The 20,105-nt window shown below is 45.9% G+C and overlaps 2 protein-coding genes across 3 annotated transcripts; one reads left to right on the plus strand and one right to left on the minus strand.

Moving 5' to 3' along the window:
* The first annotated feature begins 352 nt into the window (after positions 1 to 352).
* LOC142399303 (Golgi reassembly-stacking protein 2-like) lies at positions 353 to 5,456 on the plus strand. Its single transcript, XM_075483896.1, has 10 exons — positions 353 to 528; positions 1,259 to 1,339; positions 1,445 to 1,648; positions 1,732 to 1,818; positions 1,925 to 2,055; positions 2,165 to 2,297; positions 3,409 to 3,532; positions 3,623 to 3,730; positions 3,906 to 4,043; positions 4,248 to 5,456. Exons 1-10 carry the CDS (start codon positions 466 to 468, stop codon positions 4,478 to 4,480), a joined length of 1,302 nt encoding a protein of 433 aa, XP_075340011.1. The 5' UTR covers positions 353 to 465; the 3' UTR covers positions 4,481 to 5,456.
* Positions 5,457 to 6,612: 1,156 nt separating this feature from the next.
* LOC142399302 (serine/threonine-protein kinase tousled-like 1-B) lies at positions 6,613 to 18,233 on the minus strand. Of its 2 annotated transcripts, XM_075483894.1 has the most exons (22): positions 17,836 to 18,233; positions 16,054 to 16,175; positions 15,394 to 15,462; positions 15,184 to 15,222; positions 14,987 to 15,062; positions 14,845 to 14,888; positions 14,676 to 14,765; positions 14,486 to 14,566; positions 14,294 to 14,386; positions 14,051 to 14,161; positions 12,911 to 13,047; positions 12,605 to 12,796; positions 12,442 to 12,508; positions 12,170 to 12,267; positions 11,564 to 11,645; positions 11,371 to 11,462; positions 10,957 to 11,046; positions 10,198 to 10,367; positions 9,973 to 10,108; positions 9,663 to 9,774; positions 9,448 to 9,555; positions 6,613 to 8,813 (listed from the first exon to the last, which is right to left on the minus strand). In XM_075483894.1, exons 1-22 carry the CDS (start codon positions 17,960 to 17,962, stop codon positions 8,664 to 8,666), a joined length of 2,286 nt encoding a protein of 761 aa, XP_075340009.1. In that variant the 5' UTR covers positions 17,963 to 18,233; the 3' UTR covers positions 6,613 to 8,663. The 2 variants fall into 2 exon arrangements, with proteins under 2 accessions (XP_075340009.1, XP_075340010.1); XM_075483895.1 differs by lacking the exon at positions 15,184 to 15,222.
* Positions 18,234 to 20,105: the final 1,872 nt, after the last annotated feature.

Below are 20,105 nucleotides of genomic sequence, written 5' to 3' on the forward strand. Positions count from 1 at the left end.
TGGTAACCATAGTGTTAATAGTAGTTAATAGTATATTTCACCAGCGGAGGACACAAATTGGTCCCCTGAACTTGTTAAAAGCTTCGTGAAGAGAACCATATCTCAACAGAAAATGAGGGTAAGGTGCTTAAACGACGATTCTAACGAGCAACTTCATAAAAGTGAGCGCAGTTCACTCACATTAGGTTTAGTGTGTTATTTCAGAGTGGAAGAATATTATTCTACAATTTCATGCCTCGTTTTGAAATAATAGTGTTACTTCTTTGACGTTAATGAACCATCGAAAACCAACAGGAATTCGAAAACTTCGAATAGGCGTTATTTCCTGCCACGTAATGGCGCATGCGCATCGCAAGGCTAGTCATTTGGCGACGTGTACCCGGTGTGTGGAAGTGCTCAGGTATCTGACTTCTGCCGGGTAACAGGCTGCCAGAACATCCTCAAAAGCCTCAGAAGAGCAAAACCATGGGAGGATCACAAAGCGTGGAGATACCGGGTGGAGGCTCAGAGGGCTACCACGTTCTGCGGGTGAGTTTTTAAAGCATCTCTAGCCTGCTGTTAGCTTAGCATCAGGTCAGAGGCGGAGGAGTCCCAGCTCGGTTTGTTGACGAGAGGCCGGGGATGAGTCTTGCGGCCTCCGGGTGGAAAACAAACGCAATGCCAGGGAACTGCTGTGAACTTTGGAAATATGTCAGTGCCCCGTACCTTTTCAAATGTCCGCTTGTGTTAAGTGTTTGCCACTTGTCAGCATCAGTGGTGCTAAAGCTACGTAGCTGTAGCCTGCTGAATGACAGCTGCCGTGCTGAGTGTAGTAATACATCCATTATCGGACGCTTACACTATATACACCCTGCTGCTTTTAGTTTATTTTGTGGAATATGAGGGCTCTGGTGTGAGGCCAACTCTTTGTAATTGATGTCTCTGGTATAGTCTATCAAATTTGAATTATAGGCAAATTTAAGCTACGTTAAAGCTAAACGGGGCAACAGTGAAGACGTATGTATCTGTAAGCGGACTGATCCTGTCAGTTTTACAGTAACGTTCACCAGTGACACTCGAATGCGTTTGTAAGACTAAAACCTATAAGGGTTTTAGTTAAAGGTTTTTTAAAACCTAAAACTAAGGTAAGGCTCAGTTATTTCTGCCTGTCAACACATCCTGTTTACAAGAAATTTACAAGAGATGTGTAAGAAGTTGTTAAGGGCAACGGTTTGTGTTGGAGTCCAGCAGCTCAGGGTGTCTCTCACCTTTGTTTCAGGTTCAGGAGAACTCACCTGGACACCGCGCAGGACTGGAGCCTTTCTTTGACTTCATCGTCTCCATAAATAACACCAGGCTGGTAAGAAATGGGAGCAAGTTCATGGAGTGGGACTAATTCTGAGCCGTGTGGAGTTCTCCATCCGAGGTTAGCGCGCTCTTTCATCTCTGTCCCGTTTCCCTGCAGAACAAGGACAACGACACCTTGAAGGACTTGCTCAAAGCCAGCGTGGAGAAACCAGTCAAGATGCTGGTTTACTCTTCAAAAACCCTGGAGCTGCGTGAGTGCACGGTGACCCCCAGCAACTTGTGGGGTGGTCAGGGCTTGCTCGGCGTCTCAATTCGCTTCTGCAGCTTCGAAGGAGCCAATGAGAACGTGTGGCATGTGCTGGTAGGTAGCCACACAGGCCCATTTGTACTTTTATTGTCTCCGTCCGTGTCGTACGACAGCAGTTTGTTTCCGCTTCGCAACAGGAAGTGGAGCCCAACTCCCCGGCGGCCCTCGCTGGCCTGCGGCCGCACACCGACTACATCATCGGAGCCGATACCGTCATGAATGAGGTTGGTTATCCTCAGCGTTCGTCTCCTTTTTGCCTCCCAGTTGTGGCCACGATCACGTGTCTGATGCTTTTTCCAACTTCTACGCCTCTCTTTTGACAATCTGCAGTCGGAGGACTTGTTCTCTCTGATCGAGAGCCACGAGGGAAAGGGCCTGAAGCTCTACGTGTACAACACAGACACCGACAACTGCAGAGAGGTGGTCATCACGCCACACAGTGCGTGGGGAGGGGAGGGCAGGTAGTGACACACTTAATTCTCCTTCGAATAGCATGTACTTCGAGAAATAAATGCTCTTAACTGTTTTCAGTTGGTAATATCTTAAATGGGCTTTCCCTCCACTTCTCAGCCTCGGATGTGGGATTGGCTACGGATACCTCCACAGAATTCCCACTCGGCCTTTTGAGGAGGGGAAGAAGATAAGCTTCCCCGGAGGTTCTCCCAGCGAGCCCATCTGTCCGCTCAAAGATGGATTCACCGAGGTCAGGACAGACACACTGCACACGCTCTTTACCTGTCATCCTGGCGGTACGATAACCTTTGGGGAAAAATATCCCAGTTTAGTGGTCCTGCAAATCCCGGGTTTCTAGAATGCGTTTCTTTGAGAAGTCTGAGTAAGAAACAAAAAGCTTTTCCCCATTGAACACGATCGGTTTAATTTTATGATATAAAGGAACGCATGAAAAGTTTAAAATAAAAAGAGGGGATTACGATCAAGTAAATGATTGAATTCTTCTAAATGGATTTAAAGTCCTGTAAGTGAGCTTTTAGTCGAGGTCTTTTGGAGACATGTTCCATACGCTCCTCTTTCAGACCAAGTTCTGATTTGATTTTAACTGTTATTTCATTGCTGATTCATACGAGAAGCAGGAGCACAGGCTCATGTCTTTACCAACACACACATACACACACACACTGTGCTTTTCCTCCCTACAGCCACGGAACACCAGAAAGCCAGAAGTAGGCTAAATCTAATTCGAACACTGAAAAAGTTGGATTTTGCAGAAAATTAGTACTTCTCTGCTCTGCTAATGTTAGGAGGCTAACTAGCTGATGATCGCTAGTTAGTTAGCGATGCTATCTGCCTTGATAGAATATTCATTTGACCAATGCTAGCTACAGATGTTCATTTTAGGACAAAGTTACCTTGAATTTGGTGTAGAGTGATGGGTGGCAGCCGCTGTTCCGGGCACGTCTTGCGTGTGGGTTTAACTTCCTTCTACAAAACATGTTGTTTTATTCCATTGTTATCCCAAAAAAACCCCACTTGTTTTGACACGTCGTGTTCCTCTGCTCTTTCACACTACCTGTTGGAATCGTGCACTTTCTGCCTTTGACAAATCATGGAGAGAAAAACGGCTTGTACCACAGGAACGGTGTGATAAATTATTTTAGTGGTTTTGAAACTGTGACTTTTTAAAAAAAACAATCAAAACAAAACAAAAATCTCTTTACTCCACTGCTAAATAAGTGTGTCCTCATTCTGAATGCAGCACATCGGACCGGTACACAGACAAAGAGCTTGAAGTCACATCTGAGTGGATATGACATTAACAGCATCTTGCGCTCCTTCTTCATACTTTCCCTCTCCAGGTCCAGCTTTCGGCCGTGACCCCTCCTTCCTCTGCACCAGCCGTTCCCTCCGGCCTTGAAGATTCACTTTCCAGCCTGTCAATCAGCTCGGCTCCGCCCCCCATGCCCAGTGAGCTGCAGACAGGTACCACTGTGCATTTATTACAGTAATCCCATCTTTTGTGTACTTTGCATCTTCCCTGCTAACGTGTTTTGCTCCTCCCCTCCCCTCCAGGATTGCCCACTGTCCCTCTCCTGCCCACCACCACCAACCCCTCGCTCAGCCCGCTCACCCCCCTGAATCCTGCTGCCACCAGCTTCAACCCAGCCACCACGCTACCAGGTGAGACATTTCTCAAACAATTGGACAGTTTTGTGTCTCTGTGTACCTGCTACGCATTGGTATTCAGCTTCTTTCTTTTCTATAATCCCACACTCTGATTACATGGTTCCTGTTATTGCCACTCTTTCCTGTCTCCAGTTTTGATCGACCTTCACTTTGTGTTGCATAATTCCAGGTCTGATCCCCCTCCCAGCTGGATTACCGCCACTCCCTAACCTTCCCAACCTTCCCAACCTGAACCTGCCACTCCCAGACCTCAGCGCAGTGTCACTAGCAGGCATCACCCTCCCACCAGTAGCAGCAGGGACGACAGGTGAGTAACCAGCCCAGCTGTGCCACCTCCATTCTGCTAACTTTGTGCAAGAGCTTTTTGAGACGGTCAGCAGGATCTGGGCGCAGCCACAGATTCCGCCCGACATTTTTCTCCAAGGCGTATAAATTGTGTGTGAATGTTGCATCACTGCAAAGTTTGTTCGGAATGAGTCTTAGTAAAAATAAATAAATGTGTCTTCTTCAGTGCCATCTCTGGCTTCACTGCCGCCCCTGAACCTGCCGGGTCTTACCCCGTTTGCCTCCCTGCCCACCACGATGCCCTCCCAGCTGCCTCCTCTGCTCTCTCAGGGCGTGGCGCCCCTCTTGCCCACCGCCGCTCCAGCCTCGGTCACAGTCACCGCAGCCTCCACAGAAGCCGACTCCTCGAAGGCCACGGAACCGCCAGCCGCCACGGAAACAACGCTAGCGTCATCGTAACGTGGGGAGGAAGGTTCCCCCCACCCATCAAACTTAAACACACCTGGTTTCTCTCTTTCTCCCATCTGTCTTTCTGTGTTTTTCTATTTATTTGGCCAAGAAAGAGCACGCAGACAGATGCAACACTTCAGACACGGTTACGAGAGATGAAGGATATGAAGAAAGGAGGACGGTTGGAGATTGGTCTGTCCGGATTGTCACAAAGCAGAGGAACCGCACTGCAGCTCGTCTAAGCTGCTGTATGACGGAGACGAGGTGACGTCTTCACTTTGTAGTTAGCTTCGCACTTCTGCAGTCACAACGAGGCAGAACTTTCTTAGGATTTTCTCTTTTCTGATCTGACAAACCTGTTTTTTTTTTTTTTTTTTTTGTTTAGTTTTTTTTTTATTAAACACATAACCAGTGTATCTTAATGGTTCTGGACAATAAACAGAATTTACTGATTCGCCTCCATCATGAAATTGTACACAAGCAAAGAAAACTCCTGCACTGCTGTATCAAACAAAGGAAACTGTAGATTCTGTCTTATTGTCCAGCTCCAACGTGTAACTTCTTGGTTTTTTTTTTTTATTAGCTGATAGACCCTCTGACCAGTAGACCGATTGGATTAACATGTAATAATTTTTGTTCACGTCTAAGTACGTCTCCTCCCCAGTGAATGAATCCGCATTATTTTGCACCACATTTGTGTTGAAATGATTACTCCCTTTGTATGTCGCCATGTATACGCAGAACTCTATAATACACCAGTTCCAACAGCCAGAGGTTTATATGTACTCGAGACACTGAGCAGTGTGTGCTTGCTGTTGGGTGAAATGTGGGTGATCTGTTACTTTATGCACACCTTTCCCCCCCAGGCATGGCCAAAGTGAAATGGTTGGCAGACTTGCGGTATGGCCACAAGGTGTCTCTGTAAAACTTCCTGAAAAACAACTACAGGCTGCACAGTGCGAGCAATAAAGCCAAATGAATTTTACAGGTTGTGTCGGTGTGCTGTCTACTGTTTGTTTCTTTTGTACTCTTGAACTGTGCTTTATTATTTTAGTTTACACCGGAAAAAGAACAGGGAGGAAAAGCACACCACAGCTTAAAAAAAGAAAAGAAAAAAAAGTTGGTAAATCTTGTTCAAACTTAATTGGGAGCTTTAATAAATATACCAGTGAAGACATTTGTTTAATATAGCAGAAGGGGCTGAAAACATGACTGGCTCTGGGTGTTTCAAACTACGTCCAATTATGGTTTCACATGACATGACAAATACAAAAAAGTCATTTGGGGTTTACCGTGTCTTTAAATCTGGTAAATACATAACATGACATATTATATTGTGTCGTTCGACAAAAACAAAGCCTAAGTGCAGAAGAAGGGTGTGCAAAGTCCAGCCTCACAGCTTCCATGGGACTTAAGAGGGTAAGCAGCAGCCAGGAGCTGTTGATCAAATCCTCTTAAATGATCTGATCATCATCAGTGTGAGGATCTCTGTAAAAGAAAAAGTTTGGGCAGTTTGCCGGTCTGGAGCATTCAGGTGTGTGTTAACACGATGCCAAGGTGGAAGGACATCAGCAATGATCTTAGAGGAGCAACTGTTGCTGCCCATCAATCTGGGAAGGGTTATAAGACCATTTCCAAACTATTTGGACAGCTCTTTATTTTCCCAGGAGTGGACGTCCCACCATAGTTTAACCCCCGAGGTCCGACTGTGCAACGCTCAGAGAACCTGCAATAAAAACCCCAAGAGCTGCATCTCAGACGCTCCAGGCCTCAGCATGTTAAAGTTCATGATGGTACAATTAGAAAAAGACAGAACAAGTATGGCTTGTTCAACAGGATGTCTGAAAAAGAAAAGAATCAAGGTGACCCAGTCAGAGCCCAGACCTCAGCCTGACTGATGCTGATGTGAGACCTGAGGGGAACTGTATGGGCAGACCAATGACCTGAAGCAACATTGTAAAGAAGAGCAGATCACACTGACAACATAATGAAAATAATTACTTCAAGTGGTTGCAGCTAAAGCAGGTTTTACAAGCTGTAGAATAAACGACACGGTGTAATACGTTGGATGCATTTCCCTCCTGAGACCTGGTGAGGGTCAAATGGATGCTTTATTTTGACACATAAAGCCTCAGAATGAATAAGTGTACTTATTAACTTTATTTTTCAGTAGCGCTCCAATATGTTGCAACAAAGAGCCTAAGACTAAGAGGTGTATAAATGATTTAGGCATGTCTTCTCATGTTTCTGTTCACCAACACGAGTGTCATCAGCTTCCTCTGCCCTCCACCTCGTTTCAGTGAGGTTGCATAACACTCCGAAGGAAGTGCGGCTCGCGCTGCGGGAGTTTCAGCCTGTAAGGCGGCCTTTATTGCATGCAAATGACACAGCCGACATGGGGGGGGGGGGCAGCTGTGCTCCAGTCGTTGTCAATGGTGTGATCGGTGTGCTCTACACTAGCTCCGAGTTCTACCACCAAAAAAAAAAAAAAAAAAAAAAAAAAAAAAAAAAAAAAAAAAAAATCAGCTGGGATGTTTATTTTACGCCTCAGTGGATCAGAGTTCACCGCAGGGCAATTTCTCTGAGTGGTGCCATACTTCAGCTGTTTCAGGCCGGTCTGTCGTGCAGTTAGTTCATCTGATGAGCAAACTAAATGTGCAAAAGGGGAAAATAAACTGTGAAACGCTCCTACTTGTCTTTTTTTTTTTTTTTGTTTGTTTCTCCCCCGACCTCCCACCACAGAATATTTGTTTCTTTTCACGGGTGTGCTTCGGGCGGAGCGTTTCAAACGGCTTCAAACGTCACAACATCATACAGGTAAGTGTTTTATTTACAGGATGACAACATTTGGATATGTCCACTTGAAATCCAGAGGGTTAAATTACGTAGCAAACTCAGCTAACCTGAAGCATGCCCCTTTCTCTGCTGGCATCAGCGAAGCACGGTGGGACTTTTACACGTCTGTCGGACTTTTCCCACTTGAGTAAACAAAAAATGTGTGTCGGCGTTGGGTGAAGGTTGCCGGGGGGGACGCATCGCATCCCTCCCCTTGGAAGTGGGGCAGGCTCCGGAGATGTCCTCTTGACACAGTTCAAGTATGCACAGACACAGGATGAGAATCATTCACGTTTACAAACTAAAAGCAACATTTATAGCAGCAAACTGACAGCTTTCGGGAGGAAACAAATCAAACGGAGCAAACTGAGACTCAGGAAAAGCTGCATTATTATATATTTGCTTGTGAGTAATGTCTCCTGCACATGAAATGTACAATGGATTTGGTGCCCCACCCCCCACGACAGGTTTTGCAATACAGTAACAGCGTTTCGAGCCGGTACTTATACGTCCAACATCAGCGCGTCGGATTGCAACACGCTGCTCTCAAACCTTCTGACTCTTGCCAGAAGCAACAGCAGAAGCGTCGAGACAGGCCCGCAGACCTGAAATGCTTTCCATTTGAACGGCGAGGCCACTGTGGTACTTCAAGCCAAATCTGAGACCAGACCAACATGACCTGGATCGGAAGTGCAAGTCCAGCGAGTCGAGTCCCATCGCGGTTACGTCACTTTTGAATGAATCCCTCCGGCGTGCAGAGTTGAGTTCGAAATGCCAATGAGATGCAAAACCATTATTTTCTGCCTCATGTGACATACAGACACTCATCTCCTCACCCCCCTGCTGGCCTTAGTTCTACTAAGTAAAAAGAGTGCGATGGTGACTTTGTGTTGACACAGCATGAAGTATATCATGACTTGTGTTCGTGTGTGTTTGTGGAGCTACAAGGAGTGGGTTTGGACAGTGCATCTATGCTGCTGTGGTGTCTGCTAAGGGCTCATTTCACTTTCATTGCCTTTTCTTACTCCAAACAAAGCCGTGTCTCTTTTATCGTCCCGTGTCCCCTTCTTCTTTTCAGTCCTTAAATTTTCGCCACGTCCCTTCTTTCACTCGGTCGAGTTCGAGGGCATAACTCGGTAAACGCAGTGGGAGCATCCTCCTTCCACTTCCTCTCTCTTCCATCTAATTTTCTTTCCATTTTATCCTCTTTTTTTTTTCTTTTTGTTAAGCCATTTGATCCATTTTTGGGGAACAGCTTGGGTGAAAAAACAAACCAAAAAGACATCCACGTTCGTTATCCTTCCATTCCGTTTATCCTGCTTAAATATTGACCTGAGGGTCCCGTCGGTGTCGTGAGTCAGAAGGAGGGGAGCGAGGAGGTGGAGGACTGCAGGGAGCCGGAAGAGTTTGTACGTCTCATGTGAGGGAGGAGGTAGGAGTCCGAACACAGCTGGTGAACGTCGAACCGGTCCTCCTTACGATAGGCCAGACACCGGCGGATGAACGCCTGCGGGACACAGTCGATATCTTAGGTACAAACATCTTTTAAAACCGCTAACAACCAACTATGTATGCTATTATGTTGCCAATTATCTGCCAGAAGGTAAGTAACCGTTTTTTTTTGAGCAGGCCGGTCAGATTTCTTTGCTCGGCCATCATGTGCCTCTGTTATGAGCAACCTGCAGGCTGTCCGGCAGCTTCACCTCCGCGCTCTAAACGTTCCATCTTCTATGTTCCGTCCACACGACCCCATGGACCGACATACTAAAAAACCCGTTCATGACATTTTCCGAATCATTTCAGAAATGACACCACCCCTATTTACGTCTAGTTTTACTCAAACTAACGCAGTCGTTTTTTAACCAATGTAAACGCACTGAAAGTTTAATCTCCCCAAAGATACAACATCCTTCACGCCTCTAAACACAGGCATCTAGAACTAGGTTTTGTGGATTTTTCTTAGAATGGTCAGTAAATCCATTTCAGCACAGTTATTCTGTTTATTTAATATAGGTGCATTTTTTCTTTTTTACTTTTTACATCATTGATAAATGACATGTAGAACACGTCAGATCCCATTTGCATCCCAGCGCAGCAGCTGAATACAGTAAAACTGTCGTCTGGCTGCGAGTGAATGTTACCTTGGCCTCGGTGCTGGCCTGTGGCTTCGCTGGAAACTGGACCTCTGTGGCTTTAAGGATGGTGTTTTCCTGGAGGATGTCCTGCTGTGACTGATTGTGACCAAACGGCTGCAAAAACAAAACATAAAGTCATCCACGGGTCTGAGTCTTTCACAAAGAGAGAGAAAAAAAACCTGAACACAGATGGGACGGCACACGCAGTCCTACTGTTGTACCTTGCGTCCATAGAGGCATTGGAAGAAGATCACTCCCACAGACCAGACGTCCACCTTGTTGGAGATTTTGGGTGGTTCCTTCCCAACGACAAAACACTCTGGAGGGAGGTACCTGAGCACGCACACACACAGAAAACGCCATCCATGTTACTCCTTCTACGTTATAAAAAGTAACTCAGACTTTTTCCTTTGTGTGCAGAGAAAGGGAAGGAAGTTGGCGCCAACAGATTTAGATAATAATACCTTTACTACAGGAGATTTACTGCTAAGATGGCTTTAGCCGGCAAGAAAGGTGTTTTGTGTGTCTCACCAGTAGGTGCCTGCCCCCTGGGACGTGAGGTCCATCCCGTCCACACCGTAGTTGTCGTCGTCCATTATCTTCGACAAGCCAAAATCTGTGATTTTGATCTCTCCGCATGCGGTGCCATCCACCAACAAGATGTTACCTGAGCCACACGGGGGAGTCAGAGTCAGTGAGCGCTTCGACAGACAGGGAGACCGACTCGAGAAAACTCTGGTGGAACGTGTGACACACCTGGTTTGAGGTCATAGTGGATGATGGGAGGTTTGATTTCGTTGAGGTAGCGCAGCGCGCTGACGATCTGCATGACAATGGAGCGCGCCTCCTTCTCAGACATCAGCTTGTTTTGCTTCAGGTAGAAGTCCAGGTCGTTTCCTTCACAGAACTCCAAGACTGTACAGAACCTGATGAAAAAAACGGGCACGTTGGCGGTTACGTACGGGGGCAAAAAGATCGACTGGAGGAGCTGAAAGCAGACAATCTGAGTTGGGGGGTGTTTGCGTGAGTGTGCGGGCTTTTCCAACTCGCCTTCAGTGCTGGAAAGACTCGCTGGTTAGTCATGTTCTGTATGTGAGCTGCTCACAGGCAAACTCAACATACTCAAAAAATGACTAGATCCATGCAATTATGTTGACGAATATAAAGTCTTTTCAAACTGGGCGTGTAAAATTGTTTGACTCGTCCTTTACTTTCTTTAGACCGTTCGTGTTTAGTTTGAACTAAGAGACAACTCACACTGTCAGGACTAAATGAGACATTCCTCTGTGAACTGCTTTTGTAAATCCAATAACCTAGCCACAAGTCTCGAGTTGAAGCACAAACATATCACGCTGGATGTGAGCATTCAACTGGGTCGGGCCTTTGCGGAGCTTTGACACCTACAGATGTGTACCGAGCCAATTCAAACCCAACACCCGTGAAGCCTTTCAGCTCGGTGCTGGGAGAGGAACAACCTCAGGATGTGCAAGCTGGCAGAGGTCAGAAGTGACTCACGTGTCGGTATCCAGGGAGAAGTAGTCGTACAGTTTGACTATTCTGGGATGGTCCAGCTGCTTGTGTATCCGGTACTCTCTGCATGCATGCCTGCAAAGGAAGAAGAGTCAACTCAGTGTGTGTGTGAGGAAAGAAACATTTCATCCCGACATCAACGTGCGTCTTGGGTGATCCGATCAAAAGTGGACAGCTGGAAGTGTGTCAGTTCGTACCAGGGATTAGTATGCATCTCACCCTTCTGCTGATTGCAGACACACGCTTAATAAAAGCGATTAGAAAGACCAAACAAAGAAAAAAGTCCAGCCCAGGTCCAACAGCACAAAGAAATGTGGCCTGAGCGACCGGCTCTCAAATATGTCCACTTGTGATGGAGTTACCCAGGACCTGCGACCTCTGTGTGTGCTTAAGACCTACTTGTGGTAGTTCTCCTTTTTCTCCTCTCTCCAGTTCTTGTTGAGCTGGTGGATTTTAACAGCTGCGTAGCGCTGCTCAAACAGGTCAAAAGCCTAAAGGGGGGGGAAAGAAAGCACACAATGCACACTCCGTCTTCAAATGTGCTCCGTGCACAGCGAAAGGGCAAAAGTAAGTCTGGGCATGCGCACAATACCTTATAGACTTCACTGAAGCCGCCCCTGCCCAGCAAGTGCAGCAGCAGGTACCTCTCATTCAGAGTCGGATGGTCTTTGAAACTGTGAGGAGGACATTTTGGTGAAAATCCAAACCGCTGTACGTTACGGGGACATAAGTTGACCTGGTGATGCATTTAAACCCACATTAGGTGCGGCGTGCAGCTTAAAACAAAGTGTTGTGGGGCATCGTGCACTAATGCTCAACAACTGACTGTAAACTTGCAGAATAAGTTTATTTGAAGTCTGTTGAGTCCTGTTAAAACTGAGTTTAAAAAATAAAATTAAAAATCAAAAATGTATTTCTCCAGTCAGCTTGTGCTTGTTCAGGGCGGGGGACTGGATCAAAGAGAAGTTTCAGCGCAAGCTTTTTATTTATTTATTTTTTTTAATTAAAATGAGTTGAAAATGAAAAATCCATCATCCACAGTCCCGTCGACTCCTGATCGGCTCTCTTGGTAGAAAAAAAAAAAGTGTCTCATCAAGGCCTAAAATATCAGCTTTCTCTAAATAATTTTTCTGAAAACTATATATAAAAAAAAAACAAAAAAAAAAACGTGCTTATAGCTTGACTAACGTGCACTTACGCTGAGCTGTCCTCGTTGTTTATCCTCTTCAGCTCTCTGATGTGGAGGTTCCTGACCCGCTCCAACCGCTCCAGCTCTGCTTGGATCTCAGCTTCCTCCTGGAATCATATGAATTCTAGTCAAATATCTGCAGAGATTCAAGACTCCAAATGATTGTAATAAAAGGAAAAGCATGAGCGTGTACGTCTTTGCTTTGATCAGTGATAATTCACGAGTTAATTCGATAATGAGATAATTCGCTCATTTACTGGTTTAAGTTTTAAGCCACTGACCTTTTTCAAGTGTCCAAGGCGAAGCTTGAAGATTTCTTCCTGCTCGTGGTACTCGGCGAGGGTCAGTCTGTCAAAACGTGGAAATCAAAGTCTCCTGACTGAACAAAAAACGAGCATTTTGGAGGGACCCACTGACGACGTGCAGTTATTGGACTTTACTCACAGCTGAGGCAGGGAAGGCTTCAGGAAGGGGTCGGAATCGTTGCCGTTGACCACCTTAGCTTTGCGCTGCTTGGGTTCAGATGTGGAGGCCACAGAGAGGGAGGGAGACGCGGGGTTCGGAGGCTTCCTCTTCGCAAGCAGCTTCCTCTGCCGCTCGATGTCCTCCCTCTGCTGGTTGATGCTCTCCTGTTGCCTACGTGGTGGAAATCACACGGAAGGAGAATGACGGGGGTCAGCTGGTCGTATGCAAAAGCGGACAAACAGCCAATCCAAACAAAAAATAAACACACTGCTCATGGGTACCGACTTGATCAGGTTCTGGAATGCATATCCGTCTGTCCACTGCTCCGTGTAGGATGCACCATGTCTGACGGTGGTGAAGTGACCCAGACGGAGGCGATCCTGCATGCTCTTCTCACGACACGACTGCTTCTCCTGTGTGCTCTGAGGAGGAAACCAGGCAGGCACAATAAGGAGGAAGGTTCATCAGCAGCACGAGACAGGAGAAGATGTTTCCCTTTCAGCGGGAGAGAAACAGTATCGCCTGATATTACTGAACCGGGTTAGGTAGCTAATACGCTAAGTTCTACCACCGTGTCTCTGTGTGCAACTTCAACCCAAAGCCTGGAGACCTGAGGTCGACAGATGGCTGAGGTGAGGAGGGTCAGAAACGCGGACTCTTTCAGCAACAGTGGCTCAAAGCCAAGAAAGATATGCCCGTGAATCTCAACATACCGTCTACTTTGGAATCGAGTGTAACACATACTGTACTGTGCCAAAGTTGTGAGCCATCTTTGTTTCTTTATATCTTCCAATCAAGCAGCCAGGTGTTTTTTTAAATGTTCTCCAGGCTTTTTGAAGGTTTTTCAGCTTCACTTTGGACATTTCACTCACTCACTTTCATTTCAGTACTCGTACTTGAGCATTTCTAAGCCACTTAACACCGACGCTCAATCATCAAAAAGGCACCAAACTCAAGAGAGGAACCGGTGTTGTGTCAACACGTACAAGGAAACATCATTAAATGAATAAATCTTTATTACTTTGTTACTAGCAGCCTGATGCAAAGGAACATAATTTGTTCCCACTTCTTCAGTTGCATCTACAAAAAATACCAAAGATAAAGTTTGACAGGATTCCTTCGAGAAGCCTGGAGAACTATCCCAGGGTTCAGACTGTGCTGAAGAATAAAAGGTGCTTAAACCAAATATTGACTTTCAGGCTTGTTTGAATTGTATGAACTGAAAAAGCATCCATCTTTCCACGTTTTTTTTTTTTTTTTTTTTTTAATGGATCACAGCAACTCTTTTCGGTTTTCGTGGCAAATCTATAAAGAAATGAGGGGCAGCTCGAGACTTCGGCGCAGTACTGCAAGCTGTGTGACACCAAATATAAGAAATACACCTACCGAATGCGAAAGAGTTGTGCAGAAATACAAAATACACACCTTCTCTATGAGCAGCTTCTTGCTCATGGTGATGCACTTGTTCAGTCTCTCCTTGTATTTCTCCAGAAGTTTCTGCTGTTCATCGATCTGCCTCCGCAGGTCACAGTTAGCCTGTTTAAAAAAAAAAAAAAACAACTGAAACTTATATGCATCGATTTAAACTGAACACAAACTTAGCCTGACAACCTGCAGAGCAGCTAACCGCTGTCCTCGCCCGCTGAAGGACACAGAAGCAGAACTCACCCTGAGGAGGTCATCTATTCGTCCTTCCTTCTTTTCCAGGTCCAAGCTCTTGTTGCTCTCCAGCGCAGCGAGTTTCAGGCCCGTCAGATCCGTCTACGACAGCAACACAGACAATTTACGCTAACAGCTTTTTCTCACCAACGTGTAAAAACGGTGCCCTGAGTGTGCGATTTCTCTGCGGGGACCCAGTACCTGCACGAGTTTGCTTAAGGAGGCTTTGAGGTTGTGCTCCCCGAAACACAGACTGGTGGGAGAGGAGCTGTTCTGCCGGATCTGCAGACACAAAACGGTTCAATTAAACCTCATCGGAAACATTCAGAGACTCTCTCGCCCACTCGTCGGAAACCCCAGCGCGAGGATCAGTCCTCGCCGAAATACTTACGATTGAGCCTGGAGCGGAGTGCGAGCTCTGCGGAGAGCGGCGAGCTGATGGGAGGCCTCGAACCGGACTGGAACCATTTCCACCCTGGAACTTTGCAGAGAGGGTAAACTTAATAATCTCAGTTAAAAAGATCAGAGTCGTAACGAGGAGCAGTAGCAGCGGTACTCACGTCAAAATAGTCGCTGATCTTTGGCCCACGTGTTGAAGTCTTCCCTGCAGAAAGGAAAACAACATATATATATATATATATTTCAGAATGCGATATAAGGGATTGATATGTACCTGAATCGCACTGGTTTAATCCAACACACCTTGACTGCTCTCAGAATAGGTGTCAGCTTTCCTTTTCCTCCCCCTGGACGACTCGGAGTGCTTCTTCTCTGGGGTCTGGGAATCGATAGGAAATAAGAGGAGGGAAAAAAACACAAAAACAAGCATGAATCCCTGGTGTTTTATCTAACAGAGCAGAAAGCAGCGCTAGTGTTCAGCAGGAAGAAAGAGTACATACTGAGTAGGCAGGGGAGCTCCCTCTTTTCAAATCAGAGTTCTAGGATGGGAGGAAGAGGAAGAGGTGGAGGCAGTGGGAGAGACAGAAAGAAGAGTGGGCAGAGAAAGAAAGAAACACTGATAATATGTTCAAGAGCCTGACAACACTTTCCTGCAAGTATATGTGCTGTAAACGCTTTTATATTCTAATTTGTCTGGATGTGCGTTTTACCTCCGACTCCTTGTCACTAGATGAGCCCAGACTTCCGTAGCTGTGGTTAGAGGATTCATTGGCCAGACCCTACACAAAGAATGCAAACATGAGTGAGAGAATAAAACAGGTAAAGAGGCAGCGCAGGTGAGCCGAGCCGAACCAGTAACCTCATTACACTCAGGTAAACCAACACTGGATAAAGGCTGGAAGTGTGTCAGGAATGCAGATCCTCAGTTCATAGGCGTGCCACTTGGCCCGTTTCCAACGCATGAACATTTCCAGGAACACAGAATCCTTTTTTAGGAAAACAGGAACCTTAACCTGCTTTTCCAATCACGGGAAGCAGGGGTCGTTTTTTTTTTTTAAACTTTTCGGCATAAAGGAGCTCCACCTTGGGAGTAGTACTTTCAGACAAGTACCTATAGCAATGGAACTAATTACTCATGAACATGATCTTCAAGGCTTCTTGGTTGTTTCTGGTCTCGGTGCTGATTAGAGCTTGAGATTGGCATCTCTCGTTACAGACATCTGAACCAATCTGTCAAGCAGCTCCGGTTGAGAGTGATAATGAAGAGACACGAATGCATAAATGGACGTTTTCACTCACGAGGCTCTTTGGGTTTTGCATGCATGTCGCACCTCAAAATGGAGGCTTTTGTTTTTCTGTGCTGCCGTTACCTTAGCACCTCCACTGGTGCTCCCAGTGCTTCCTACTGTGTTGCCGCTGACAGCTCCTGTGAACCTGGCCTCCAGCAGCTCCTGTCTCCTGGGGTCCAGGCTGTGCAGCTCGTCCATGGGGCCTGGCACGAGGACAGGAGTATTGTAAGATAAGACACCAGCTAGAGAAGTGCAAGGGGTCAGAGTGAAATAGATTCCCCGTCACCAAAATTACTAGAAAATAATGAGACCACTAATAAATAAATAAATAAAAATAGGGTATTTTAACAGAGAAGTAGAGGGTTGATCAAATAATTGGCTTTGAGAATTTAGTGGAAGATGCAGCAGATTAGCGACACGGTATTTCCAAACTAAGCACATAGTCACTTTCCCACAGAGGAGCCAGAAAGAGACAGTCGTGGCCGGATGAAGAGAGCCTACCGGTTTGCCTGCACAAAAATCTTCACTACCTACAGTATTACTTCGAGGTCATTGCTGCCACAATGACCTCACCGCACAACGCTGCTCAAGTCTAAAACATTCTGAGAGATAAAGGGAGAAGAAACCCCAAGGACGGGAAACAGTAACACAAGATTTTTTATTTTCTTTAGCAAAGCCAAAATTTGCCCTACCACAGATTCGGGCATTTCGGGCAACTGTGTCTAAAGCAAAAGCTGCATCAGTGATTTTTACACTCCTCAAAAAGGCTATTCAGGCCGGGCAAGAGCCTTGTTTTACATCTAAACAACATTCAGACACCTCCGTGGCAAACCTTGGAGCTGAAAATCAGACCACTGACACCCGTGACTCTCAGACATGAGGAAGATTACTCATATGTGCTGTCCGACTGGGCCTTTTTCTAAAGCCAACACAGGTCTCCCTCTGCTCCCCACTGACTGTTGTGAGTGGTTGTGTCCTTATCGGACATTTCCTGGCTGTCATCTTTACATAGCCTCTGGCAACGGGGGGGGGGGGGGGGGGGGGGGCAGGCCTTAAAAGGCAGAATGGGCATTATGAAACCCTTGAGCAGAAAAAAACCCAGAACAGTGAGGTTAAACCAGGACAAAGGACAGATTGATTTGTAAGAGACAGAGCTTAATACTGCAATATTAGTGTCAGAGCACAGTGATCACGTGCGTTCTGAGTTGCATTGTTGAAAGAAATTCTCGTTATGGTACTTGCTGCGCAGATTTCGTTTGAAACCACCCTTCCATCACCATCGGGACCTGAATACTCTAACAGATCATGTCCTGTTACTAGTGGATCACAACCAGCTGCTGCCCATTATCACTGTTTAGCCACACCACAACTCACTGCCAGTTACTTTATGTCAACATGCCGAAAAACAGGATGCATCCAAACTCGTAAAAAGTCGAATTCACGGCCTATTTTCAAGTTTATAAGAGCGGGGGAATGTGCTGTAATGCGTCCATGAATGCATGCAGAGCTACGTTGTTTATCTGTTAGATGTCAGGAGGCGAATGTTACAAACTGCTACAAAAACAGTCTTATCGCATCACCGGGCGCTGGCAAACAGAAATCGAGTCGCCCGACAGTCGCTCAAACACAACAACAAGCTAGCGCAGCCTTTGTGCAAACATGATAGCTTTCTGCTACTTAGTCTGGCCGTAAACTGAACTGACAGCTGACGTTTGGTTTCCAATTCACGGCATCAGTGAACTTGACATCCATTTTTACTTAAACAAGCGTTAGCTCGAGAAGGCCAAGATGGTCCCTTTCTTCTAAAAAGGACACACTTTAAGGTGAACGGGAGTAGGTCGCGCACTTGGTGGGCTGATGTACCTTCCTTGCTCTTTGCGGTCGCCGTTATATGTTGTTGAGAAATCGTTGGGGACGAGGAGAGCTGCGACCAAGATGGCGTCGCCTCCAAACTTCCACCACCACTTCCACTGTTACTTTGGACACTCATGAAGCCACTTTACCGCCGAGAGGAGCCAGCGTACATAGTGCCTGCCGCGGAAATCCCAAACTTGCGTCCATCGTTTGACACCTGCTGTAGTCAAACAGGCCTGTAGACGTGAGTTAGTCCGTTTTTCTGTTCCTAGACGTCTCGCATTTTGTGACCCGTGCGAGCCCTGCGGAGGAGCGGCTTCTTGAAACGGATCCAACGTAACCTTTGCATGATGACCGCACCGCGCGCCTGTCAGCATCCAGTTCGCGAGCGGAGCTTTGATTCTAGTTGTAGGCGAGGCTATCGCGAGGCTGGCGCTCACCTAGCAGCGCGAAGGGGGAGGGGGAGGGGAGGGGAGGGGAGTGGAGGGCAGGGGGCGGGGGCTTCTTTTCGAAACAGACGAAGCAGACACTGATCTGGGATCATTTTACCCTCCTCTAAAGTAGCTTTGGGTTCACCGAGAGGCACCACTCTGCGTCGAACTGAGAACAGCCCGAAAAAACAACAAACAACAAACACCCCGAAAAAAAATGGCCGAAAGTTCATGTCTGCACGAGGAGAGCGAAGGAATAAGCAAGCACACATTTATATTTAAATCCACAAACACTTCTGGATACGCCGACACATTCATGTACAGTAAACAGACTTGCACACTCCTGCAAGTTTATAACGCATAGTTAATCTATATGTTATTGAACTTCGACAGAATAGCGCGTGCTTGTACGCGTGCACTAACGCGTGTGGAAACGTGTGTTTGGTTGGGCTGTCGACTTGATGTGCTGTTTTGCTTTTGGGCTTTTTTGTGTGTGTGTCTTGAAATACAAGTTGCAGGGAGGGGGTGCAGGTGGGAGGATAGTGATGTGGTCTGGGCTATAGGGTCTTTTGTTCCAAATTTGGTGCAGTGCATCAAAATGTCTTTGCCATCTTGTAGGGCACCGCACGCACAAAAGTCTCTCCCTCACTTGAACATTCAACTTGGCCTACATCTTACATGCATCCCCGTCTTATTTTGCTTTTTTTTAAAAAACAAAAAACATTGTAACTTACAAGCTTTGTGAAGAGTCAACTATTTTTTTTTTAATCTCTATGAAGGGAATATTTTTATTGTCATAGTTGTAAACTTAATTGCTGCTGTAGTCTAACTGTTTCAGATAAATGTCCAAATCGATGGTAAACACAAAGTAAAAAAAGCTTTTTGTCTGGCAAACCTTTCACATCTCTTGCAGTCAAAATGCATCAGGGGAACAGACAGAGGTGCAAACGATCACACTGCATCTCGTGTGCACCTGCCCATGGTAACCTGATTTTTTTTTTTTTTTTTTGGTGGCAGGGTTTCCATGGTAACAGAGCAATAGTCCTGACAGGCAGCAAGAAATATTGTATAAGCAGTCTACTACGGTACACTGCGATACAACACACCGTGCACACACACGCGCTCTCACTGTCACAGTCAACCCGAGTTTGTGACGTAACCTCAGACACGAAACTGGAGTTGTGTTGTGAGGAAAATGGGTGATGGGTAACTGATATTTAAGAAGCAGTCGGGACATTCCAGTTGTGTCAAACGCCTGATGGAAAACTGGAAGTGTTGGCTGACATTTTGGAAAACAGCCTCCGGCCAAGAGACGGCTGCAGTCAACAGCCACAATGTCCTTTTATATAATAATAAAAGTTTTGAAAGACCGTGGTACAGTTGCAGGGCTGCAAGCCAGCATTCAGCAACGTACAGTAGCCTAAGTGGCAGAGAGGGACACATGCTTTCTTATAAGTGTATCTTTTTGGTGTCACAGGAAAATCATTCATTTATTTTGCATAGTGTACTGATGTCAGCTTCTTTGAACTTGAAAGAAAAAAAGACTGACTTCTTGGAATTTTTCAGATGGAAAATGCATGTTCACTTGTAATATTGACATTTAAAGAATGCTTGGTGACATTTGACAAAATCTCTTATTCATGAATGAATTTTTCTGAACATATATAATGTTGGAAAGACAAATCAATTTAATGACTAACTGCTTTGAAAAAAAGAAAACCCATATTGCGTCATTTAATTTTCAGTGAGTATTTGCGTCACAAAGAAACACTAGCAACAGTAAACCTGCACACTAAATATACCTGCTACTGAAAAATATAATCAGTGACATCTAGTATTTAACGGGCT

The sequence above is a fragment of the Odontesthes bonariensis genome, chromosome 14 (assembly GCF_027942865.1).
Source record: "Odontesthes bonariensis isolate fOdoBon6 chromosome 14, fOdoBon6.hap1, whole genome shotgun sequence".
Taxonomy (NCBI): Eukaryota; Metazoa; Chordata; class Actinopteri; order Atheriniformes; family Atherinopsidae; genus Odontesthes; species Odontesthes bonariensis.

Excerpts from the sequence above, each read along its gene's own strand:
- LOC142399302 (XM_075483894.1), bottom strand. The coding sequence starts at position 17,962 with ATGAGTGTCCAAAGTAACAGTGGAAGTGGTGGTGGAAGTTTGGAGGCG. Across the intron at positions 14,766-14,844 it reads AGATCAGCGACTATTTTGAC|TTCCAGGGTGGAAATGGTTC; the intron begins GTGAGTACCGCT and ends CTCTCTGCAAAG. Across the intron at positions 11,646-12,169 it reads AACAACGAGGACAGCTCAGC|TTTCAAAGACCATCCGACTC; the intron begins GTAAGTGCACGT and ends TCCTCCTCACAG.
- LOC142399303 (XM_075483896.1), top strand. The coding sequence starts at position 466 with ATGGGAGGATCACAAAGCGTGGAGATACCGGGTGGAGGCTCAGAGGGC. Across the intron at positions 2,298-3,408 it reads TCAAAGATGGATTCACCGAG|GTCCAGCTTTCGGCCGTGAC; the intron begins GTCAGGACAGAC and ends TTCCCTCTCCAG. Across the intron at positions 4,044-4,247 it reads AGTAGCAGCAGGGACGACAG|TGCCATCTCTGGCTTCACTG; the intron begins GTGAGTAACCAG and ends TGTCTTCTTCAG.